The sequence below is a fragment of the Camarhynchus parvulus genome, chromosome 19 (assembly GCF_901933205.1).
Source record: "Camarhynchus parvulus chromosome 19, STF_HiC, whole genome shotgun sequence".
Classification (NCBI taxonomy): domain Eukaryota; kingdom Metazoa; phylum Chordata; class Aves; order Passeriformes; family Thraupidae; genus Camarhynchus; species Camarhynchus parvulus.
Window position 1 is genome coordinate 9,829,510 of NC_044589.1, and position 25,928 is coordinate 9,855,437.

Here is a 25,928-nt window from a genome sequence, read left to right on the forward strand (position 1 = left end):
TCTGAGGACATTAAGGTTGACAGTAATGCTCTGGAAAAGGCTACAGTGCTTCCACACATCAGGATCAATGGAGCAGAGGAAAACAAAGCCCTGTTCTGGACACAGGCTGCATTCCAGCAGAGCTTCCCACTCTTGTGGAGCAGCCACCTGTGTGTCTAAGGGAAACTGGACTTCTGTCCCTATGGATTAGGGACCACCTGCCTCCTCTGCACCTGTTCTCCACATCTCTGCAGAAACTGAGCAGCTCCTCTCAGCTTTTCCTCCCAGAAACAGTTCCAAGAGGCAGAACAGAGGGAAGAGTCAGGATTTAAGGGGACTGGGAAGGGTGTAAGACAGGAAACACAGCAAGTCAGACGGAGGACAAAGACAGCTGAAGATGCAGTTCAACATCCTGGTGCAGAGAGAGGGTCTGGAGACTTAATGGTGGGTTTAAACTCTGTTATGGTGCTGTGGATCCAGGAATTGTGCTGATGCTAAAAGTCATAAACTAAATTTACATGGAGAGCAAGAGCTGAGCTGTGGCTTTAGAGCAGAGCTGGAAGCGGCCGCCCACGCCGAGTCCCCTGCTGTGGAACAAGCAGGCAAATCACAGCCATAAATACACAAAGCTCCCAACTCCTGCTCCCAGCACTCAGCCAGGGAGGAGCAGCCAGCCTCAGAGCACCTTCCAGAAAGAAAAAACAACCCCTACCTTGTCCTCATCATAGAGGGAAGCGTGGCCAGCCTCGGGGAACGTGGGGCTCTGCGGGGGAGAGTCGCAGAAGCATCCCATGATTTCATCAAAGATCCTGGAACACAGAGGAAGGAGCAGTGACCACCACACCACTGCAGCACACAGAGCACCCAGCACTGACCCCTCCAGTCCTGGCAGCACAGGGCTCCTTCCTTGATGGGCTCAAAGATCAGGAGGCAATTCCGCAAACCAGGGTCTGCACTGGCCACCACTGGTCTGAACCTCCTGGGTGCAGGCTGAGGGCCCTGCTGGGGGTTTGCCTGTCCCAAAAGGTTGGAAGCACAAAGAACTGCTCCCCTCAACATCCACAGAGCATCAGGAGACACCAGCACGTTCCCAACCAGCAGAACCCAGAGTGCTGATCCCTGTGTGTGCAAACTGCTCCTCCTGCAGCCTGGGCCACACACAGGGATCCAAGCAGGGAAACATGCCCAGGACTGTGGGAATCTACAGAATCAGAGGGTTTTGGGAAAGCTGCAAAAGGCAGGCCTTAGATACAGTCGAACTGTGATTAGAGCTAAGCAGCAGCCATGAGATAGGTCAGCAAAAAAATTATTTAAACTGTAGAAAGGCAAAGACAAATAGAACAGTGGTCTGCGTATTAACGCTTGTCTAGAATAACTCTCCAAGCTACAGAGAAGTTTATCTAGTGAGATATTAGGAAGGTTAAAGCTTAATAATGGAGCTCTGTGCATTGTGTTTTAAGGCTTACAAGCAGATATTGTATTTGAAATAAGCAAGCATTGTTTAACCAAAGGTACGTGTGCTTATAGTGCTTGGATAGAACTACTGTCAATGTGCTTTTGCTTTGTGTGATTGGTCAAGAAACTTATAAAGTGAGTTGTAACATTATGTTCTTTGTCTGCTGCCTGAGATGTGAGCTGCTGGCTTCTTCCCATTGTCATCAGCATGTCATGAGACTGATGCTGGAAAATGAAACAGCTCAAGGCAGTTCCTCAGCAGTCCCATCCCGTTTGTGATCTGTAAATAGCCCCCTGCCGGCGTCAAGGACCAGCCTAAACCTGACTCTAGACCTGGCAAAGCCTTTCCCCAGCTCTGCCAGGGCCCAGGTGGGGAGGTGGGCACAGAAGCAGGGCCAGGGTGGGCACCCACCTGACGAAGTCCTCGAAGGTGCGGAAGGAGACCATGCCGCCCATGCGCTGGCACGGCGGCGTGAAGGAGTTGTCCAGCAGCACGTCACTCACACTGGCCACGTGAGCCATCCCGTAGTGATTGAGGTTGGAGGAGAAGGACATCCTGAAGAGCAAGGCAGCAAGAGCACAGTCAGCAGGGGCAGGGCAGGGGGACAGCACTGGCAGCAGCTTTGGGCAGCGCTCTGAGCACCTGGAGCGTGGCTGGGGGTGCCCGTGTCCACAGGGGGGGCAGGCTGATGGAAGAGATGAGGATCTGACTCCATGTTTTAGAAGGCTTGATTTATTATTTTATGATATATCTGATATTAAAACTATACTGAAAGAACAGAAGAAAGGATTTCTTCAGAAGGTTAGTTAAGAATAGAAGGAATGATAACAAAGGTTTGTGGCTCAGGCTCTCTGTCCGAGCCAGCTGGGCTGTGATTGGCCATTAATTAGAAACAATCAACATGGGCCAATCAAAGATCTACTTGTTGCATTCTACAGCACCAGATAATCATTGTTTACATTTTGTTCTTGAGGCTTCTCAGCTTGTCAGGAGGGAAAATCTTAAGGAAAGGATTTTTCATAAAAGATGTCTGGGCAATCCCTGCTGGGTTGTTCAGCCTGCCCAGAGCCCTGCCACGCCTCTGGTGCCACCCTCCCTGTATGGACAATCCAGAGCCCCTGCCACGCCTCTGGTGCCACCCTCCCTGGATGCTGTGTCAGTGGCAGGAACACCCAGAGTTAGCAAATAATGCTATAACCCCTTAAAACAGGTATTTCTCGAGATGACAGAAGAATTCTGACTGAACTTTCCTCCCATTTTTCCTCCTGTCTTTATGTTATGCTTTACAGGTGGAACATGATTCAAGCAGCAGCAATTCTGAGATTTGACACTTGAAGGATTCAGTACATTTTTACAAATGCTGTATTAACTTCCATGATTTTTCTGATCCTACTATAATTTTCACTCCTCAAATGCAGCATGGTAACTTGTCCAAAATTCTTTTCTGAGTCTTGCAGTCTAATTCCCACCCTTTCTGTTCAACAAACAGCTGGATGTGGCACTCAGTGCTCTGGGCTGGGTCACAAGGTGGGGATCAGGCACAGCTTGGACTCCAGGGTCATGAAGGTCTTTCCCAACCTCACTGATTCTGTGATTTTTATGTTTTTTAACGATTCACAGTGCCACAGTCAAGACTGGCAGAAAAAGCTTCTCCCACAGGAAAAAGCACACAATGAGATTGGACTTTCCTCTGGTGACCACAGCTGGGGTCTGCCTCCTCTGCAATAATTATCACCAATTTCTGAGCTGTACTGCAGACTCATCTTAATTCAGACTCTCTTGCAGAGCTGCCTGCAAGGTGGTAACACTTCTGAAGAGATCCAGAGACCTCACCTGCTCTCCTTGGGCTTGGGGACACGTTAATTTTGCTGCCAAAGTTGGAGGAGATGGGGAAGGAAGGCAGGGAACGGATTCCCCAGCAGGCCTGGGGCCTCAGAGCTGTGAAGTGCAGGGGCTGCTCACTGTGTGCAGTGTCCTGTGTCCTGCCACAGCCACCCCCAGCCTTGCTGGGATCTCCTGCTTCCCACGCACCAAACCCACTGTGATCCAGCCCTGAGTACAGTGCCAACAAGCCCAAAGCATCAGCAGGGTGATTAATGGCTCTCCATGCCTAAAGTCACTCTCTGTTTCTGCAATTTATCTCTGATTAAGAGCCGTGAGACTTCCAAGCCCATTTTTACTATTTTTCCCTAAATAGGCTTGTAAGCAGCAATAAATAACAGGGATTCAGGTTTTGAAAGAGGGGAATTTTTCAGGACATGCCTTGGTGTACATTCTTACAACTCATACAAAAACTGTCACAGAACAGGAACTGAACAGAGAGACAGCAGACATTTTTCATCTGTTATTTAAAACAAGAAATACTTTTCAACTGAGACACAGGAGGAAAAATTAGTGTCCAAAGCACAACAAAACATGCTGTCAGCTGTTTGAGATGTAGATTCATCTGTGGTGTGAGGGAGGTGAAACAGCCCTGACAAACCCTAAGCCATGCACAAGAAACCGGGGGGGCAGCAGGAGCTGCCTGGGGTCCCTGTGGCACCCTGGCCAGAGGGTCAATCCTCAGGGACCCAAACCTGGGAGCCCAGTGCCAAAAGAGACCCTAGGAGAGCACTCTGCTGGGTAACACACTGCAGATCTGCTGAGTCACCAGCAAATTTAATTCCAGAGATTGCTGCGTGCAATTTTTTTTTTTTTTTTACGAAAAGCTGAAAACATGTTTTAGACAAAGGGAGAGGAAAAGGGGAGGTACAGGAAGAGTTATGGTTGAGTTTCCCAAGTAAAGAGAAGGGCACTACAACAAAACATGCTGAAACATTCAGGATTAGGCTCCTTTCTAGTGTGGTTTTGGAATTTGAGAAGATGATGGGTACTGTACCTGTTCAGGGTGGGGATGTTCCCTCTGAAATCAAACAAGCACAGTTAATCAGACTGGTCAGTGAAAGCCGTCACACAGAACCATCATCAGACAACCAGCAACACCTTCCCAAGGGACTGTCCCAAATCAGGGAGAGCTGCCTGCCACCTCCCTGACCCACCAGGGCACAGCCAGGCCATGCAGACAATGCAACTTCCCAGGAGAACACCTGGGGTCTGCCAGGGACCCACAGCCCTGTCCACCTTCCACATCCCCTCCAAGCCCAGAGCCAGGGCCTGCACTCCCTGACAGAACAGCAAACAGCAGAGATGCAAAAAAAAAAAAAAAAAAAAAATAAACCAGCATCTCACACAGGAAAACTGCAACAGGTTCAGGAAAAGCAGCCAAATGCTCAGTGCCAAAGCTGCAGGCTGAGCAGCGGCCCACGCACAGCTCCCACCATGCAGGGACAAGGAAACACAGCACCAGGGAACACAGGGGATCCTCAGCACTCAGGGCTAAAAACAACAACCTGCAGGATAAAACAACAACCTGGAGGCTAAAACAACAATCTGAAGGCTAAAAGAACAACCTGGAGACTAAAACAACAATCTGAAGGCTAAAAGAACAACCTGGAGACTAAAACAACAACCTGCAGGCTAAAAGAACAATCTGAAGGCTAAAAGAACAACCTGCAGGCTAAAAAGAACAACCTGAAGGCTAAAAGAACAACCTGGAAGGCAATTTGAGGAGAACTTTCGCAATCCTTCTCTACCACCAGCCCAGCTGTCCCCTGTTTGTGGCAGCCCAGGGATGCACACAAGGCAGAGGAATGAGGGGCACACTTTCACAGCAGCAGCACAGCCCAGCCACAGCAGGAGCAGCCAGGAGAGTGCTCCATGCAGGATGGAAAAATGGCTGGGATCTGACATGCAAAGTAGCACAGACTGAATTCAGAAAAAGTCCTTGCACACGGGAGGGCTGTGCAAAGGGATTAGCAAGAATTAAAAGATGGAAAGGAGGGCTCTGAGGAACATGTGATGGACATTCACCCCCTTCCCTTCAGGAGATCAAACCACAACCTCCTGTGACAGCCTAGCCCAAAGAGAAGACCCCAAGGTGCTGAGCACAAAGTCCCAGGGCTTGGTGAGCAGTGTGTCCATCCCATGGTCAGTGCCCAGCTCACCCTGCCCTGGCCCAGACTGGTTTGGTGACAGCAGAGTCACCTCCACTGCAAGGGGGTGTGTTGGGTGCATTACTGAGGAAAAAAATCCCATTGTCTCCTTAAACCATATGGGGAAAAATACCTAAAACCATATCTGTTATAAGTACCACAGAGTAGAATTTAAATATTAAGTATTTATTAAGTAGTATTTCAATTAGTATTTATAGTAGGATTTGAATTTATTAGTATATAGTAGTATATTAGTACATATTAGTATATTCGTTTGTATTTATTATTATTATATTTATATTAGTATTTAAATTTAAATTATTGAAATTAAGTAGTACTTAAATATTAAGAATTTATTAAGTAAATTAGTATTTATATTAGTATTTGAATTTATTAGTATATATTAGTGCATTTGTTCGTATTTATTATGATGGTATTTATATTAGTATTTAAATTTAAATTATTGAAATTAAGTAGTATTTAAATATTATTTAATTTTGTGGGGATGGCGGGGACAGAGCCTGTGCTGCAGAGCCTGTGGTCAGGACAGAACTGGCCTCCAGCCCTCAGGGGGTTGGGACTATTTTTTGAGCCTGGCAAGGAGCGGCAGAGCTGCATGTGATCCACTTCAGTTGGAGAAAATAGTCTGGAGAGGACTGGCAGTTCCTACCCCAGCAGGAACCCTCCTGTGGCCGTCCCTGGAAGGCTTTCAGCAAAGAGAGGCCCAGAAAAACAGCACAACAAATGTTCAGCTCGGCCTCGAGAAGGGCGCCCCGGTGCTCCGGGAGCCTCTCGTGCCGCTCCACACGGGCTGCAGCGGGAAACAGCACGAGGAGGATGGGCTGAAACCGGGAGAGAGCAGGCTCAAAGGGGGGTCAGGGAGAAATTCCTCCCTGGGAGGGCGGGAGGTGCCCAAATCAGCCGTGGCTGCCCCTGGATCACTGGAAATGCCCGGGTTGGATGGGGCTGGGAGCACCCGTGTGACCGTGTTCACAGGGGTCTCAGGGTGAGGGAAGAGACGAGGATCTGACTCCATGTCTCAGAAGGCTTGATTTATTATTTTATGGTATATATTACATTAAAACTATACTAAAAGAATAGAAGCAAAGGTTTCATCAGAAAGCTAAGCTGAGAATAGAATAGAAAGAATGATAACAAAGGTTTGTGGCTCGGGCTCTCTGTCCGAGCCAGCTGGGCTGTGATTGGCCATTAATTAGAAACAACCACACAAGACCAATCACAGATCCACCTGTTGCATCCCACAGCAGCAGATAACCATTGTTTACATTTTGTTCCTGAGGCCTCTCAGCTTCTCAGGAGGAAAAATCCTAAAGAAAGGATTTTTCATGAAAAGATGTCTGCGACACACCCTGCCACAGTGGAAGGTGGAATAAGAGACCTTCAAGGTCCTTTCCAGCCCAAAGCATGCCCTGGTTCTGTGCCAGGGCCACCCCAGAGCCCCCAGCAGCACCAGGGCCAGGCTCACAGGCTCCTCCAGTCCCTGCTCTGGTCCCTGCTCAGCCGCCAGGATGGGCTGGAAATGTTCCTGACCTGGCACTGCCCTCCACTCCCCCTGGCCCCACTGCTGCACCCCCTGAATTCAGCCCTGTGCCCCCTCCTCCTTTCCTTCCCTTTTTCTGGGAGGAGCAGGAGCTGCCCCATGGCCACGCAGGGCTCAGCTGTGGGCAAAGGCAGCGCAGGGCAAAGCTCTGAAATGAGGCAGCAAAGCAGAACCAGCCCAGGCTGGCTCAGTACCCCACTTGTAGTTATTAACAGCAGTACCACAGGAGAAAGAGCAGTTCCACAGGCTCTGGCCAGTGCCATTCCTCTTATGTTTCCTCATTTCTGCAGAAGATCTAACCAGAAGGCAGTGAAACATGCCTCCAACCATACATTCTGATTGGTTTTCCCCTCTCCCTCTTTCTTCCCTCATTCTTCTGCTCCCTCTGTGACTCAGCCGAGCTGAATCTGCTACACAAGTCCAATTTGCATGAAATTATCCTCGTTCCATTCACTTTGCTGCCCCTTGCACAGCCCCTGCTTTGCTCTGCTGGAAGATTCTGCCCTTTCTGAGGCAGGCAAGCCGAGGGAACAGCAGCACATCCCTGCTGCCTGCTGCCTAATTAACATCAAACCCCAGCTCGGAGCTGCAGGGACTTCCAGGCGTCCTGGAACCATCCTCCCCTCCTCCCTTCCCCTAAAAACCACCCCCACAACCAGGAGAGGACCCTGACAGCCCCTGAGTGCCCCTCTGGGGCTCCAGGTGGGCTCAGAGCCCTCAGCAGCACGGCTGGGTCACTCCTGGCATCCACAGATTGATGCCAGAGGCGGCTCCAGCCAACAGTCCACAGAAAATGCTGTCACTGTGTCAGAAATTCACATCTTGTGAGCAGATCCGTGTACAATGACAGCAGGAAAAAACCTCTGCACGCTGCTCTAAGTGTGAGCGTGGGGTTCTTAAAAAAGCCCTGTTTGGGATGAGGGATATCTAACCTGGCTTCTGGGATATCTCACCTGGCTTTTGGGATATCTAACCTGGCTTTTGGGATATTTCACCTGGTTTTTGGGATATCTCACCTGGTTTTTGGGATATCTCACCTGGCTTTTGGGATATCTCACCTGGCTTCTGGGATATCTAACCTGGCTTTTGGGATATCTCACCTGGCTTTTGGGATATCTAACCTTGCTTCTGGGATATTTCACCTGGTTTTTGGGATATCTCACCTGGTTTTTGGGATATCTCACCTGGTTTTTGGGATATTTCACCTGGCTTTCAGCCTCCCAAATGGTTCCTACCTGTAAGCTAAGGAAGAGGCTGACAAAAAGGAACAACCAAAATCCCCCACAGATGATAAAACATCAGGAGACAGCACACAGCACCCACAGCCCAGAGCAGGGCTCTTTTCTGCTCCCAGCCTGTGCCAGGAGGCTGGCAGCCTGCAGGGCAGCCCGTGCCCAGGCAAGGCTGGCACCCTGCAGCCTGTGACATCCCAGCCATGCCCTGGATCCACAGCTCCGGGCTGGATTTCTGCATGGACAGGGCTGCCAAGGCCCCTGTGCTGCCAGATGGTGACCCTGCACTCCTCATGTGCCTGCGCTGGGCACGGGGATGCTGATGCACCCACAGAGCCCTCTGGGGCTCCCATTAAAAGCTCTTTTTGCCCCTGTGACTTCCCCTTGCTGTCCGTGCGGGAGGATGTTTGCTGTTCATTTAAACAAATAATTCCCCAATCAGATTCTGCCCACAAAACCCACCAGGAGCAGGCTGCACTTGTGTGACTTTGTCACATTTAAGAGCTTTTCTGTCCTCTCTGCTTCCCTGTGGGCAGCTGATGGCAATCCTGCCACGGCCAAAAGCACAAAGCCTGAGCTGTGATCAGGCAGCTCACAGGGAGTCACTGGGATTGCTTCTGCCACAATTAAATAAAGGCATAGCAGGGTTAAATACCAATAAAGAATAATTTAAATACGAATTTAAAACCCTAATTAGAAATTTAAACCATTATCAGTTTGCTGTTTTCTCTATGTGAATGCCTACCTCAGTACAACTTGGGGGCTCTCAAAGGTTCACAGACATCTGACACAAAGGGAGCAGGGATTACAAATGTCTGAAAAATGAGTGGCATCATGTAACAGCAGATCCCCAAGGGAATTCTCTCCTGAGGGCTCCCTGGCACCTGCTCTGGGTCCCCAGCCCTGCAGAGCCCCCGGGGACATTCTGGGATATTCTGGCTCTGGGGTTTGCCCTTGGAATGCTTTTTTAGCTTTTCAGCCTAGAGAATTTGTGCTACAAAAGACACAGAAAAGCACATGATGAACACAGACCACGGTCAAGAACAACAAAGACGATTCAAGCAGGACAATGCCAGGGTTTTGAGATTTCCTTGTCCTGGGTTTAACAGCAGGTGTGGCTTCAGAGCTCCTTAAACCCTGTGCCACCATCAGCCCCTGTGCCAGCCCAGAGGAGGGCAAGGAGCTGCCCAGGAGCCAAATTCATCCCTGGCAGCTGGAGGCACCTCCAGGGAGCTGAGCCTGCCCCTGAGCCTGCCTCCCCTGCACGAGGAACATGCATGGTGCCTTCTCCACCTCCCAGAGCCTGAGGAGCAGAGCTGAGCTCACAACACTGTCCCAGCCAGCCCTGGGTAAGGGCAGAGGAGGTTTTTAGGGAGCAGGGAACATCTCTCCTCTCCCAGCTGCCCTTGTCTGATTCAGGCTGTGCCCAGAGCGGCCAAAACTCCCTGAGCAGCAAAGGCAAGAGAGGCCAGCAGAGAGAAATGGAGGGAGAAGGAAGGGGAGAAAAGAGCATTCTAAAGGAGCACTAAAAATAGCCTGCAATTATGTACAAATATTGCAGAAAGGCAGGGACCAGATGAGCCCAGCACATGTCCCGTTTGCAGCAGGAGTGGCTGGGGCTGGCTGGGGACAGTCACTCACTCCCAGCAGAGCAGAGCCTGAAAACCATTCCAGAACAGCTCCTGATGGGCTCCCAACGAAACGAGACCAGAGCCCACCAACAACCAGAGCAGGGCAGAGATGCTGGGGAACAAAGGAGGCAGGAGGGGCCCGGCACGGACCAACAGTGGCACCCGGTGGCTGCGGGGACTCACTGCGACCTCGGAGCCAGCAGGGACCAGCCCAGACAGCTCCGACCCTCCTGGGGAAAGAGGGGACGGGCTGAGCCACCGACAGCCAGAACAACCTGCTCCAGTGCCAGCTGCCCTGGCAATAACATGACCTTTAAGGTTCTGCCAAGCCAAACCACTCTGGTCCAATGGTGCTGCAAGTTCTGATAATCAGGTTTGCTTTTTTGAAATGAACTGGAGATGCCACCCTCTCCTCCAGGAGGAGGCAGCACGATAAGTGCCCCTGTCCACCACTGCTGTGTAGCCTGAACCATCATGGTTTTGATTGCCTTTGGATGCTTTTGGTGGTAGTCACAAGGAATGCAAAACTGAAAATCAAACTGTGCTAACCTCACATAAATCAGAGCTTTATTTTGTATAAAACTCTGATCTTGGTCTGCTCCATCACAGAATCCTGTGCTACAAAAGATGTCACCCTATCCAGCCAAGGCAGGAAGGAGCAGAGCCACACAAGCAGCCAGAAAGGGCTGGCAGGAGGGGGACAGAGACTGTTTGACTGCTCTGTATTAAGATTTTGATTAACTGATTGTTAATTGATTATTTTGATTATTAATTGATTATTTTGATTATTATTTCACAAGAATTGCATCTTTTGGAAGGCTCTGGATTCAGCCAGAACTGACATTGCAGAGATCACGTCCAGCCCAAGCTGAAGCTAAAAACCAGAAAATTCATGAAAACGATCCCACTCAAATGAACCCCCCTCCCCTCCCCTCCCAAAGCTCCCTGCAGAGGCACTCTGACCTGTTGGGGTGGGAGGTGGGCAGCATGAACTGGAACTCCACCACGCAGGTGTTGTCCTTCAGCTGGCGGTGCTGCACGCTGTTCAGCTCGTAGGCAATGTAGGCTCTCCTCACGTACACCTGCCAGGGACACAGAGCCATCAGACACCTCTGAAGGGTCCAGAACAACCAGAGCCCTGCAAAGGAGCAGCTGGATAAACTCCAGTTCAACCAGAGTTTGCTCTTTGAGAAAGGCCAGAACCATCAGGGTTATGATCCTGTGCTCTGGCAGCAGCTTCACCTTCTGCCTTCAAGCACCTCAGTCTTCACACAAACACAACCTGAATTCGAAATTTCACTCAATTATCAGTGTTAATGCTGTTAACATTAATTCTAACCTCAGTCTTCACACAAACTAAACCTGAATTCAAGATTTCACTCAATTATCAACGTTAATGCTGTTAACATTAATTCTAAGCATGCCCAATCCCACACAACCTACAGCCCTCTTAGACCTTGCAGGGCTGCTCAAAACAGTTGCAGACAGTGCTCAAAACAAACCAAATCCACAGGAAAATTAAAATATGAATTTTTTTCAATGGGAATAAACTCACCTCCAAAGCTGCCATTCTCACCACCTGGTTACTGTGGTAGAAGAAGTTGGGAAGCACATCAAAGATGGATGTCTCAGACAAAATGAGTTTCTAGGAGAGATTAAATTAAGCAGAAGTTTAAAAGAGTGTCTTGCAACCAGGATCAGGCAGAAAAGGAAAAACCTCAAATCAAGCCTGGCTAGCTCTGATTTCTAAGCTTTTCATGTTGTTTATCAAGGATTGTGGTTTTTTTATATTAAAGCACAGAAAACCTGAAGTTGGAAGGGATCACTGAGTGCAGCTCCCTGCTCCTCACAGGACTAAAACTAAAGCCATGTGAGAGGAGCTCATCCAGCTGCCCTGCAGCTCTGGCAGCCTCAGTGCAGTGCCAGCACCCTCTGTTCTGGGGAAGAACCTTTTCCTAATGCCCACTTTGGACGTCCCCTGGCACAGCTCCATCCATCTCCTCGTGCCTGGTGCCCAGAGGAGGAACCAGCACCTCTGCCCTGCTCTCCCCTGGGAGGAAGGCACAGAACTGGCACCAGGCCATCCCCACGTTGGCACAGGGACAAGAACAAAAACCAGGGCAAAGCTGCACACCAGACCAGCAGAGCTGGAAGCCAGGGGGATGTGAAGGTCAGTGGGAAGGGAGGCAAGGAGAGGGGCTGGGGGTACCTGCAGGTTCTCGATGCAGAACTGGTGGCCGTACATGTCGATGGCAGACAGGAAGATGGACTCCACCTGGTTGTGACGCAGCTCGTAGGAGGGCAGGTGGGAGGCAATGAGGACCTGGGGAAACACAGGCAGGGTCAGAGGAAGGAGCCATGCAGGGCCAGCAGCAGCAGCAGCCTGCTCCACCCCTGGGGAAGCAGCCAGAGCCTCCCGTGCCCTCTCCCCTCCCCGGCGCATTTGTGTGCCTGCTCCCTTGTGTCATTGGCAATCCCCCAGGGAACAGCTCCAGTCAAGGTCCATCAGTGCATGGGATTGAGCAGGGCAGAGCTGCCAGGGCTGGGGGCTGCCTGCCCAGCTGGCCACGGGGAGGCAGAGCTGGCAGGGAGCAGCAGGGGGGACACCCACGCTCTGCTCCTGGGCAGGGGAGGGAACAGCCACCAGCACCAGGCATCAGATGCCCAAGGTGAAGGATGCAGAGGTAGGGAATGGAAGCAGCCTGCAGGGAAAAATGAAGTGGAAGAGCAGCACAAGGGCTGCAGCACCATCCCCAGCTGCTGTGGGGAGGTGCAATAGCGGAACGGTTCAAGGACACAAACACAATCCTGGAGGAAACAGAAGGTCACTGAGCAGCTTCAAACACCCTGCTCATCTTCAACAGCCAAGCTTTGAAATAAAAGGAGAGACCCCCCAAGTGTGAGCTTTCCTGCTTTAGGCTGGAGATGGGCAGTGTGCAGTGAGAGCAGTGACCACACTCTGGGGTCAGGGAACTCTCACCCCCTCCTGGCAACACAGGGAGGGCTCAATGAACTGCTGAGGAGGAAGCTCACAACAATATCTGGGTGCCTGTGTGACATTCCAATCAGTTCTGCAGCAGGCTCCTGGAATTTACAGCATCCAGAGCTTTTCCGATTATTTCCAGGTTAGAACAAAACTGACAAAGCACAACTCCAAGGTGGGAGAAGCCCTGCAAAAGGGCAGCATAATTCTTTGTGGTAATTCCTTAGCAGCTGCAAAGAACAGCTGGTTCTTGTGCAAATGGCTCTCCCTGCTCTCTGCACACATGGATCCACAGCTGAGGAACCAGCAGTTCCAGCTCCAGCCATGGAGCCCATCCATGTTCCTGCACAATCCAGGCAGCCTGTGCTGGTCAGGTGTGCAGATGACAAAACCACCAAAAACCACAGTGGCCACACATTTCTACCTCCTCCATCATACAAACCATGGGCTACTCACAGTTAACCCCTGTGTGAGCCAGACAAAATTTTTTTGGAGGAGCTGGGACAAAGGAATGCATATTAAATTTAAATATTACAGTGATTGGGAATGCACCATAGTTAATCACTGTTAATCAGCTTCACTGCCAAAGTGCTGCTCACAGGAACCTACTGTCCCCATGTGCACAGTGACCAAATCAAGCACCAGGAGCTGTGGCTGTCCCAGGGGTGAGCTGCAGGCAGGAGCAGCCTGGGTGTCACAGACAACTTTTATAAAAAATCCTTTCTTTAGGATTTTTTCCTCCTGAGAAGCTGAGAGGCCTCAGGAACAAAATGTAAACAATGGTTATCTGTAAACAGGTGGATCTGCGATTTGCTCATGTTGGATGTTTCTAATTAATGGCCAATCACAGCACAGCTGGCTCGGACAGAGAGTCCAAGCCACAAACCTTTGTTATTCATTCTTTCATTCTTTTCTATTCTTAGCCAACCTTCTGATGAAACTTTTTCTTCTATTCTTTTAGTATAGTTTTAATGTAATATATATCATAAAATAATAAATCAGCCTTCTGAAACATGGAGTCAGATCCTCGTCTCTTCCCTCATCCTGAGACCCCTGTGGGCACGGTCACAGCTGGGCAGTCCCTCACCTGCCGTGCCCTCAGGGCCACCTTTGGCGTTGGTCGTCTTGCTGAGCTGGGTCAGCTCTGTCAGGATATTGATCAGCTCGTCTGTCAGGGTGGGGTCACGGCCACACAGCTGGTCCTGGGAACACAGACAACAAGAAATGCTCAGAACAGAGGGAAAACATCAGCTGTGCTCCCCCAGGGGAGTCTGAACCTGCAAACACACACTCAGGCTGGACCACAGCATCCCCAGCAGTCCTGACCTGAATTATCCTGCAATTCTGTGCTGACAAAGACACAAATATTCAGCATTCAACAATTTCACACACATAAATAAAAGGTGAAAGAAGGCACAGGCACCATCTCCCATTCTGCTATTTGTAGCACGTGTTTTGGCACCCAAACACCTGAGAAATGCTGACTTCTCAGAGAGACTCAGAAAACCTTTTCCCATCACCCAGTTTCAGGTTTGCACCAGAAGTTTCTCCTCCTGGTACAAATGCAAAATTCAAAGCGCTTAAATTGTAGCCAGACACCTCGTGGAACTCGTAAAGGTCAGCAAACCTTCCCCATGAAGGGTGACCAGAGCTACACTGCCAGAGAACCTCCTGACACCCACCTAAAAAACACCTCAAACCTCAGAAGTCCCCACAAGTCCACAACCACAAACCACCCAAGCTTTGTGCAGCTTCAGCCAACACCAGAAAAAGGATCTGTCACTGCCCTGACAAGGCTAAGCAAAGCTAACTAAACCCATGAATAATGTTCTGTATTTCCTGCCACAGTACTGGACTGACTCCATAATATTCCTTCTAACCAGAGAATCCTGGATCTGAGGAAATCCACAAGCTTAGCTTACTGCCTAAACTGGCTGGATAAAACAACAAAACTGAAGAGCACAATCTTCCACTGTTAATGCTTTTCCAAATTCCGAATTCATCCATTCAAAAAAATGCCAGCAGTAGAGACTTCCTTCCAAAAATAGTTTCAATTCCCATGAATAATCCCACAGTCTTCAACACTTCTTGTGAGCTCCTCCCCTCCCACCCCGAAGCTGGGAAGCCTCTAGGAGCCTCTAACGTGATTCTTCCACACAGCACTTAACAGCTTGTCTTGATAAATTAATCATAGCAGGGAAATGTGAGATGAAACAGGGATTTGCCACGAGAAAGAGCTGGTGCCTAAAAGTTTAAAGAGATCTTAAACACCTACAGACCAGAACAGGCCATCTGAAGAGCCAAGGAATAGAAAAGGATAAGGGGAAACCTCTGTGCAGCAGGTGGGATTGACAAACCTGCCAGGGAAAATAAATTAAAAACCAAAGCCAAATAATACAGAAGTCCCACAGGGTGAATAACTGCACCACAGCTCATACTCCACGAGATTCCAAGGCTCAGCAGTTCTTCCCTCATTCTGCTCTTGATCCCTTTCTCTCCAGCCCCACTCACAATGGCAGCTCTAGGGATGATGGCACAGACCAGACCCAAACCACTGGGAAAACATCTGAGCAAACATCTGAGCAAACATCTGAGCTCCTCACTCTGACCAGACTGCTGTCCCCTCTGTGCCACCAAACACGAGTGTGATTGCTCCCAAAGCAAGTTCAGTGCATTTATCCAGCCCAGGGCACTGGGGACAGTGAGGAACTCAGGAACTGCTGGGTTTGTAACACAAACCCCTGGAGTTGCTGTGCTGCTGCTCCAGGGAGCAGAAACCCCACAGGACAGGGGACCCTGCCATGGCAGCAGCCACTCCATCCTGCTCAGGCCAGGATGTGCATAACTAGGCACAGAAAATGAACACACAACAACAAATCACACCACATTTCAACAGAAGCATGAAGGATGAAGCAGTTCCCACCCCGCCTGCAGTGCCTGCTGGCTAGAAAAGGTGAGTGATGGCAGCACAACAGCATTACTGAAGGCATCCTTGGAGCCTGTGGTTAATAATGGGCTCCTGGATCCATCAATAACAGCCCCACAGGCAGCCAGGCTGCCCTGACCCCAAACACACCAACAGCCTGGGCCCCCAAAAACACCACAGTGGTCACCTGGTCACACAAACACACCAGAGCTGCCACCATGGTCACACCAAACACGCCACAGCACATTTGGAGCCATGAGCTGGGAGAGGAGTGATGGTCTTTTGGTTCATGGGGAGCCTGCAAGCTCAGGGACACCCAGCTGTGCCAAGGGTGACCATGGTGTCCCTCCTGAGCTCCTGCTCCCACTGCAGAGGGGAAATCCCTGTGCCCCCCATGAGGCAGCACCATGGGCTCGGATAACCAGGAGTGGCTCTTCCACCAAGGTCTCCCTGGTGCTTCAGGCTCAAGGTGGCCTTTACTTGAGTAGAACTAGCAGGCAGCAATGGTGGGAAGAACGACCCAAGAGCAAGGGACAAGGGAGGCTCTCTGAGGTCTCCCCAGTGCCCCTCACACCACCAAGAGGCAGCGAGGCACAAAGCAGACTGAAAGCTGCAGTCCTGCTCTAGCAAGGACTGATCAGGATGACAACAAGAAGCCAAAGGCAGGGCTGGCTGTGCCTGCACTGATTGGCAAAGGCAGCAGCAGAGCCTGAGCCCAGCTCCCTGACAAGGGCTAACGCCTGGCCGGCACCCCCGTGTAATTACACACTTGAGTGACTGGACTCTGAAGAAAATTGAAGGCCTGAGCTGTGAACAGCTGCCATTTTCTCTCTCCATCACGCCAGCGTGATTACTTGAGAAATGAACAGCCCCAGCTCAAAGCTACTCCAGAATTCTCAGAGGAAATATGGCTCCGTGTTCAAATAATGAGATTCTTAAGGCAAGCGTTACTTACAATCACACCACACACCAAAAAGGGAAAGGGGGAAAAAAGGGGAAGAAGGAGGGCCAGGAAGAAAGAACACCAGCATCCTTACATCTTACAAATGAGAATTTAAGAAACCCAGCTTCAGTCTAGGAAACTATGACAATTTTTTGCTTTGGAGAGTTATTTCGTGTATGGCTACTTTGGATGTACTTTGGCAGTAGCAAACCACATTATGGTTGTAAAATAAAAGACAAAATAGAGGAAGAGAGAGAGGGAGAGAGAGAGAAAAAGAGAGAGAAAGAAAGAGAGAGAAAGAGAGAGAGAAAGAGAAAGAGAGAGAGAAAGAGAGAGAGAAAGAGAGAGAGAAAGAGAAAGAGAGAGAGAAAGAGAGAGAAAAAGAGAGAGAGAAAGAGAGAGAGAAAGAGAGAGAGAAAGAGAGAGAGAAAGAGAGAGAGAAAGAGAGAGAGAAAGAGAGAGAGAAAGAGAGAGGAGAGAGAGAAAGAAAAAGAGAGAAAAGAGGAAAAAAGAGAGAAAAAAAGAGAGAAAAAGAAAGAGAAAAAGAAAGAGAAAAAGAAAGAGAAAAAGAAAGAGAAAAAGAAAGAGAAAAAGAAAGAGAAAAAGAAAGAGAAAAAGAAAGAGAAAAAAGATAAAAAAGAGAAAAAAAAGAGAAAGCAAGCAGCAGGCACTTACAATGAGCATGGTGACCAGCAGGTTCTTCTTGGTGACCTGGGCGTGGGAGAAGATGTAGTTCAGCACGGCGTTCATGTCACTCTTGTTCTCCTCACGAAGGGTGAAGACACACTTGTCATAGTGACCTGCAGGCAGAAAGGCACATTGCTTTTCCACCCTTCACACCTCTGTGGCAAGGATTGCAAGTCACTGGATGTGTCTGTATTTCTCTAGGTGTATTTTTTGAGGATCTGCTTGGCTTGAAGGGAGCTGACAACGGAGAGAGACTATTTACAAGGGATGGAGTGACAGGGCAAGTGGGAATGGCTTCACACTGACAGGGAGCAGGGTTAGGTTGGGTATTAGAAAAGAAATCTTGCCTGGGAGGGTGGGCAGGCCCTGGCACAGGTGCCCAGAGCAGCTGTGGCTGCCCCTGGATCCCTGGCAGTGCCCAAGGCCAGGCTTGGAGCACCCTGGGGTTGTGGAAGTTGTCCCTGCTCATGGCAGGGGTGGAATGAGATGTGCTTTAAAGTCCCTTCCAACCCAGACCATTCTGTGTTTCTCTATGGTCCCCACAATCAATTTGGGAAGGAATCATTCCCACCATCACCGACTGCAAACTTTAATTCTAACATCCCACTCTTAATAAACAGCTCCAACACCAAATGCCTCCTTTGTGAGCAATTCTGAGAGAGGAATAGGGAGCTCAGACTTTCATTCAAATGACAACCAAAATGAAATAACAGCAAAAAGCCTTGCACCATCCTCTGCTGCCAGCAAATTGAAGTGGAAATGAATCTGCAGTACCATTAGGCCAGGGCAGGTAATGGAGCAGGACAAAAGAGTGGAATCTGAACTACCTGTAAGAGCCAGAGCCTTGAATTAACCAGGGCTCCATTGCCATCTTGTGCCTGGATCCAGCAGTGCAAGGCATTGATTTCACCTCTCAGCTTCAGCTGAGCTTTGGGAACAGCCTCTCCTTTACAAAACCCAGGGTCCCACTGCAGACCCCAAAAACAATCCTGTGCACCTCACCTCGGCACAAAGTGAGAGCAAACCTTCTCCAAAGGGCCCACATGGGGACTTTGCAGGACCAAACACAGCTCTTTAAGAAACCAAATCCTTGGTGTGCCCAGGAACTCACCGTGCTGGAACTGAGTCTCCACCTTCAGGTACTGCCGGAGCAGATCCATCACCACGGCCTTCATGTGGCCCCGAATGCCACTGCGGTACCTGCAGGGGCACCAAGGCAGCCCTGAGCCAGCTGAAGGCACAGCCAGCCCCTGCCATGGCTGCTGGGGGGGCTCCTGCTCTGCAGGACACCCAGGCAGGGCTCACCTCTGCACCAGCTGCACGATGCTCTGCGTGTTCATGAAGAAAACCTCGCGCTCCGACTTGCGGTTCAGCGTGGCCGCGTGGCTGTCCAGGATGTTGGCAATCTGAGAGGGAAAGGAACATGGGAAAAAAGCACAGGGAAAAGCCTCAGTGGGCTGGACAACCAGCAGAGACACAGCAGAGCCCCAGCAGACTCCAGCAAAGGAAGATCAAGGCCTGCCAGTGATACAAAAATCAATGCAGTGTATTGTACAGTGGAGAAATCAGCTTCCAGCATCTCCTCACCCCACCAGGCCTCCCCTGGCTGCAATCATTCTACTTTGAGGTTCCACTGGCACTACAAACTTCGTTGTAGCACATGTGCAAGAAGGAAATTAATGCCCCCAGGGCCACTGATAAGATTCAAGTGCTGCCAGCAGTGTGCCTGGTTAAAGCCACGCTGAGCAGGGAACACAGACCCTGCAGCCTTGAAGTGACACAGGTAAGGATCTTCCACCATCAGCACCCCCTGCTCAAACACACCTTTCACGTCATTCAAAGGAACTTTCTCTCTGTGTGCCCCAACACAAAGCAATTTTTACCCCTGCAGGAAGGGTGGCTGCTCACCTGCTGGCTGGGGAACTGGCAGAGCACCGAGGTGATGTTGCTGGCATACTGGGCCATCTCCTTCTTGATGGACTTCTCCACATTGGGTGGGATCCTCCCAGAAACACTGGTCATGATGTCCTGGAGCTCCAGCAGGGGCAAAGATGGATCCCTCAGGGTCTTCATCAACCGCTCAACCCAGCCCTTCACCTGGAGAGCGACAAGGCAGTGAAGGCAAGAATGAAAAACAGAAAAAAACAACAAGAAGAGGAAAAGGGAGAGGGGTGATGTCCAACATCCCATCCCTTGTGACAGGAGAATTGCCCAGCCCTTCCCTGAGCTGCAAGAAGGGAGTGTTTTGGCTCTGGAAGAGAGGCCCCCAGTACCTTGCTGCTGAAGAAGGGCTCTGGCAGGCAGTAGCCATTCATCACGTTGACCAGGTTGTCCAGCACGTAGTGGAAGATGCGATGGAGCTTCTCACCCCGCAGGGCTGTGCTCTGGATCTGGGGCAGGGTACCTGTGTGCAGCTCAGCCTGCAACAGAAAACAGCCTCACTGAGCCTCCTGTGGGCCACCAGCCCTGGGAACAGCCTCACTGAGCTCCTGTGGGCCACCAGCCTTGGGAACAGCCTCACTGAGCTCCTGTGGGCCACCAGCCCTGGGAACAGCCTCACTGAGCTCCTGTGGGCCACCAGCCCTGGGAACAGCCTCACTGAGCTCCTGTGGGCCACCAGCCCTGGGAACAGCCTCACTGAGCTCCTGTGGGCCACCAGCCCTGGGAACAGCCAGCCCATCCTCATCTAGAGCCAAGGGTTAACCTGCAAGGGTTCCCAGAGTGGGAAATGCACATCCCCACAATAGCACTGAGGTAAGCAGAGAGCAGGAATGGTAGATAAGTTTGGCCTGGATCAGAGAGGGAGAGAAAAATCTCAGTGCCAGTCCTCATCTGGGACAAATAAACAGTGAAGTGGTAATTGCAGTGCAATGCACAAATGGGAAACTGGTTCACTGGAACATCCTGTACCACTCTCAACATTGCTCCCTCATTAAAACCCCACAAAATCTGTCTCTTCTGCAACTCCTCACCTGCTGAACCCTGCTGGGATCATCCAGCTGCAGCTTGGCAATCACACAGCCTGGGTCCAGGACTGCCCCTGGGCGTTTGACATAGTGGATGCAGCCTGATTCCCCTGCTGTTATGGTCATCACCATTTTCATCACCTGTAGCAAGGAAAACAGGTTACACACTCAGCTCCACGTGCCCCAGAATGGCTCTGGCTTTGGGAGGCAGCAGGCAGTGTCCCACCACAGACAGACCTGCATTCAGCTGTGCCCAAAACTTACAAGATGTTGGGAACAAAACCCAGACACTGAAGTGAATGGGAGAACAAAATAACTGGCCACAAAATAGTGCAGCAGGAACTGCAGGAATGGCACTGCTCACACTGCCTGAACCAAGAGGGGACTCAGGAAGGTCCCACACTCAGCACAATGAACAAAGCAGACAATTTTCTGCTGCATTCCAAAGGCTCCTCTCAAAGGCTGCAGCTACATCTTCACTTCAAGCAGAGAGAACCAGGATCACCTTCTAGAGCTCTCAGACTGCTCTTCCCAGACAGAAATGCTTCCAAAAGCTGCTGCCTTTGGAGCAGAAGGGTTGGGTATGGGGGAGCCAGCTTGGTTTTACCCTTGCTCTGCTCTACACCACTGGGAGCCACAGGGATTGTGTGGGTGGTGCCTTCTTAGCCAGGACCTGTTGCAGTGCAAAAGCACTTACATAAAATAGCTGGATCTCTGTCTTGATATTTTTCTCCTACACATTGTCCCCAGCTGGTTTAATTGCCCCTCTGTCATCACACACCTTCCCCTCCCTCAAATCTCTTTTGAGCCACACACTCCTACACAGCCCCTTGTGCTTTCCTCATCGTGATGCAGAAACTGCTCATCCTCCCCCTCCTCCTCAGTAAGAGTTAAGTAACTTCCTAGGGAGAAGGGAGGAGTGACACTTATTAACTTCTGGGATCAACCTGATAAATGATCAGCTAACCAGGATAAAGTTTGTTACCTCATCCTGGCATATAACTCTGTGTCAGTAGTACAAGGAGAAGGCCTTCTTCACCTCAGCTGGGAATGGATCCCACCTTCCCTTGGAATCTCAGGAAGGTGATAATCTCAGGATTTTTGAGAAATTTTGCTCATCACTTGGTGTACAGTCATTAACACTCAAATTTCTGCTGTTAAATTTCTTCCCCACCCCATCACTCTCACTGGTGATTCCCGCTGTACTTCAGGTTAAAATTTGTAAATGAAACACTGTGAATGATCCCTCATGCTCAACTCCCAGTCCCAGAGCATCCAACACCCCTCCCCCTGAGCTTCGTCCAAACCCGTTCTCTGGGAGTTTTACCTCAATTTCTGCAAAGCACTGGCCTGCAAACACGTGTCCCCCATCCTCCACCACATACTGGATCAGCTTCCCCGCGGAGGGGGAGCGCAGGATGGAGGGATCGTTCTCCTTCTCAAACACACAGGTCTTGTTCCCAATGGTGATGCGGTACCTGGGGGGCAGCAGGACAGATCAGCATGACAGAATTCCCTGGGCAAGGACAGAATTCCCTAGGGAAGGCGTGGGAAAGGGAAAATCCAGTCTGCCTTTCCCTATTCTACTTCGAAACAAAACTACGAGAAACCAACGGAGAGGTGGAGACTCCAACCCAAAAGTTACCCAAATTCTCTGTCCTCCTGAGCAGATCCACCACTTTTTCCAGAAGATAACACAGCAGAGGGGGAAGAGGTCACATTCCAGACCTGGGGATGCCCTTCACTGCCCTTACTGCTCTGGTCCTTGCAGGGAATTTTGAGGGCATGCACTGAAACAGCACAACCTGTCTTTATTTCTGAAGCAGCCGTGGAATTACAAGAATTTTAAAGATTTTCAGGTTCTGTTTTTTTGGTTTTTATAATCTCCAAAGTCACTTTTAAGGACCAAGCAGAGGAATATGGACTCCACAAGGTGCACAGCCAGATGCTTCTTGTCACAGTAGCCAAGATCTGTTCTGTCTCAAAACTCACCCACAGCACACCCAGCAAACTCCTCCTAGGAGAGAATTCCCCTCCCAGCTGACCTTTTGGGAAGCATGAAGTCACAAATGCACCTCGTTTTGGCTGTGTCAATGCTAAAGATGGGAGCTGTAGAGGTTGCTACCTGTCCACTTCCTCCTTCATGTAGGTGGTGTAGCTGCTGCCATCGTAGGAGAGCAGCAGCCCCCCGTCACTCAGGCGGTGCACGTCCACCTCCACGCAGGAGCTGTTCATGATCACCACGTAGCAGTTGGGAGACTGCCTGGTCACCTGCCAAGCCACAAGAATGGGAATCACCCAGTGAATTGAGCACAGCTTTGAGGGTCTTGCCTGCCACACACAGAGTTTTCCAAGTGCTGCAATAGGGGAATTGATGAAGAGGAACGGAGGTGTTTGATGTCGTGTGAAAAAACTGGGGTCACAAAGGCAAGCAAGCAAGCTGAGCAGAGGGATGGAGCAGCTCTCCTGTGAGGAAAGGCTGAGAGAATTGGGATTGTTCAGCCTGGAGAAGAGAAATTCTGGAGAGGTTTAAATGTGGCCTTCCGGTGCCTGAAGGGAGCCCACAAGACAGACAGAGAGAGACTTTAAAAGGGCCAACCCAAACCAGTCTGGGATTCTGTGACACAGCAGCCAAGAGATGCCAGGACTAGTGCTGTCCATGAATGCTGATTTAATCCTCTCACATTTCTGCACTGAAGGTTGAGGTTTGATTGTGCAATCACAATTTGCTCACCCTCATCTCCTCACAAGGCACAGTTGTGCACGTACACTGCATAATGGAGGAGATAATCAGGGGGAAAAATGAGAGATTGTCCCACGGGGAAAGCAACAAGTGATCCTATCCCAGTCTCTGCCCCAGAGCTGCTATGTGAAGCTGGGTAAATCCCTTAAAGTACACTTCAGCTGCTGCACAATGCTTCTATTCCTCACCAAAGATAAATCCAGGGAGGTGCAGAATTCTCACTGCTGCAAAAACCAGCCTATGGTCTTGCCATTAAAAACTTCACCATCACAAATTTGCCCCAGGAAGTTAGTGAAGATTGCACAGGCAACCTTAAGTCTAATATTTCCTAACTTTCATATGTTTGGTTTTGCAACATGGGGCTTTTGCATGCAACAAAAAAGCAACACCAGGGGGGAAAATTGCTGCAAATTCAGTCACGTTGGTGTGTCAAAACCCCAGCAGAGCAGACCTACACATTCAGAAAAATCAGCTGGAAATTTTGGCCAACCAAAACAACCAAAACAAAACTACTTTGTAGTAGTTTTTGCCTGCAACAAAGCAAATTTCACCCTGCTCAGAGCAAGAGGCTGAAATGTTTACAGGGACATTGCAATGGGGCGATGCGAGGGGTGTTGCCCTGCTGATCTCTTCACCCACTAAAGCAGAGAAAATCAGCCCTGCTCAGACAGAACTCCCTGCACGGATCTGTGCAAAGAGGAGGCCAGAGCAGCACAGGTGGCCATGTCCAGCCCAGGGCAGGAGGTGGGTCCCACTCTGTACCTTGAGCACGTATTTCCGTCCCTCGTAGATGAGCTCCACGTCCACCGTGTTGAGCAGAGTGTGAGCTGGGAGGACTTGGCCCCTGGAAAGGGAAGGACAAAACAAAACTGATCTTCCACGAGCCACCAAGCGACTACCAGGGGTCCAAAGAGCCTCAGAGATGCATGCAAGGCTTTGGGAAACACTAGCAGAGAGATGGGAGTAGGTTTTTATAGAGTCTCTTCTTAGGAGAGACACGAGTCAGTTTGACCAAGTCGAATAAAGTCCCTCCAGCCACACAGGCCAGCTTTGTTCTCCTTTCCATTCACTCCTGGGTGATTCCAGACTCCCTAATGCTGCCCTAGCAGCACACAGAGCAAGAACTCCGTGTTTCTGAGCCATTTCCTGGAGCTCCTGCTAGAAACCAAAGGAATCTGTGCAGCCAGCAGGGGATATTTGGAGATGCAGATACCTGCCAGTTTTCTCAGCAGATAAAGAGCTCCCTGGGGCCAGGCACCAGCCAGCAGATAACAGCCCTTGAGCATTGCTGGACTGGATTGAACAGAACCTGTACAGCAGCAGGGATTCCTGGAGAGCAGCTCGGCCTCTCACCTTTCCAGGGAGTGCAGGAAGTTGGAGACGCTGTTTCGGAAGCTCACGTCAGCCACGTGCAGGGCCCCGCACACCACCCCCAGCATGGTGTCAGGCCTCTCCGCCTAAAAAAGGGACAGCCACAGTCACACCTCCTCCAGCCTCAGCCCAAGCTGAACACCCAGCTACAAGAATCAGCAGTCTCAGCTCCATTTTTGGTTCATGGCCAACGCTCTTTAAAATCAAGTCGGTGTGGCAGCCATGCGAACCCTACACAGAAGCCATTATTTCTGGAACCCCTTAAAGCTACATTTTCTTCTGCCTGGATCAAATCTCGAGGTTCCAACAACATTTCCACTGTCATATGTCCCAGATTCCAAACATAACATTGGTCTCAATGCTTTTCTGGACAACTTTAAGACCAACTTTCCCCAAGAGGGACGACCTAGGATTTCGATTTATGTAGGAAGCAATGCCACTGAAAATGTTTATTCATTAAGTGGACACTGAGCACTCCTACACCTTTTAGCAGCAGCAGACACCACCCCTGCCCCCTGCCAGCTGTGTCCCTGCCAGGGGAAGCAGCTCACCTGCACTTTCTCAGCGATGAGCCGGTCCAGCCAGCCCGTGTCAATGCGGTTCTGCTGGAAGCTCTCTGTCTCCAGCAGCTTGATCAAGTATTCCACAGTGGTCCTGAAGTCCCCTCGGATGGACAGCTCCTTCAGAGCCACCACCATGTTCCTGAAAGGGGGAAGAAGCCCTGTTATCTATCCCATCCTAACGGCAGCATGGCAGCTGCAGACAGAAAAGCACCTGAAGGTCAGAGCAGAGGAGCGCAGGCACTGGATGGAGCAGGATCCTGAAGGGATGGTTGGGAATGGGAGAATATTGATTTCCCTGCTGCTGGTGTGAAGAGCAGCTCAGTGGGATCAGGAGGGATCAGGAGCTCCCCCTGCTATCATCACCCAGGGCCCTACCACGTGTCAGGGGTGTACAACAGACAGACAGACAGACAGATGTGGTGTCCACCCCACCCAGAGTGGAACTGGGAAAGGCTCTGGATGAAAAACGTGGATGACAGGTCAGGCAGGTCTGCCTTAGGACCAGGTGCTTTAAAGTCCCACACCACAGAGGACACTCCATGGCCCACAAACCATCCTGAAGCATTGCTCAGTCAGGTTAGCAGTGCTTTTCCTGTTAGAAGCCTTCACCTGGACTCTTTAAAGAAAGACTTTCACCCTGTGGTGGCTGTGTCACAGCCCAGCAGCAGGTATACAAGGCAGGGATGAAACAGAAAGAAAGAAAAAGAAAGAAAGTCAAGCAAAAAGTGTAGAAATGTAGGTGCAACATAGTGGAATTGATGACAGGATGAGAAGCCTGGCCACTAAATGGAAATCAAGATAAAGACAGGGAAATTGCTCTTGGAACTCCCAGAAGTAAGGAGCCTTGTTTTCCCTG

The 25,928-nt window shown here is 50.2% G+C and overlaps 1 protein-coding gene across 1 annotated transcript in view; it reads right to left on the reverse strand.

The window, feature by feature from the left end:
• The window catches only part of ACACA (acetyl-CoA carboxylase alpha), a 102,721-nt gene that overhangs the window by 55,082 nt on the left and 21,711 nt on the right, over window positions 1–25,928 (reverse strand). The window contains 19 exon segments of the mRNA XM_030962430.1: window positions 692–788; window positions 1,847–1,990; window positions 4,314–4,337; window positions 10,854–10,972; window positions 11,446–11,535; window positions 12,100–12,213; window positions 13,961–13,984; window positions 13,986–14,075; window positions 17,418–17,542; window positions 18,541–18,629; window positions 18,735–18,835; window positions 19,338–19,526; window positions 19,703–19,849; window positions 20,402–20,536; window positions 21,723–21,873; window positions 22,521–22,666; window positions 23,901–23,982; window positions 24,492–24,595; window positions 25,061–25,211. Of these exon segments, the coding sequence (XP_030818290.1) occupies window positions 692–788; window positions 1,847–1,990; window positions 4,314–4,337; window positions 10,854–10,972; window positions 11,446–11,535; window positions 12,100–12,213; window positions 13,961–13,984; window positions 13,986–14,075; window positions 17,418–17,542; window positions 18,541–18,629; window positions 18,735–18,835; window positions 19,338–19,526; window positions 19,703–19,849; window positions 20,402–20,536; window positions 21,723–21,873; window positions 22,521–22,666; window positions 23,901–23,982; window positions 24,492–24,595; window positions 25,061–25,211 (2,122 nt within the window).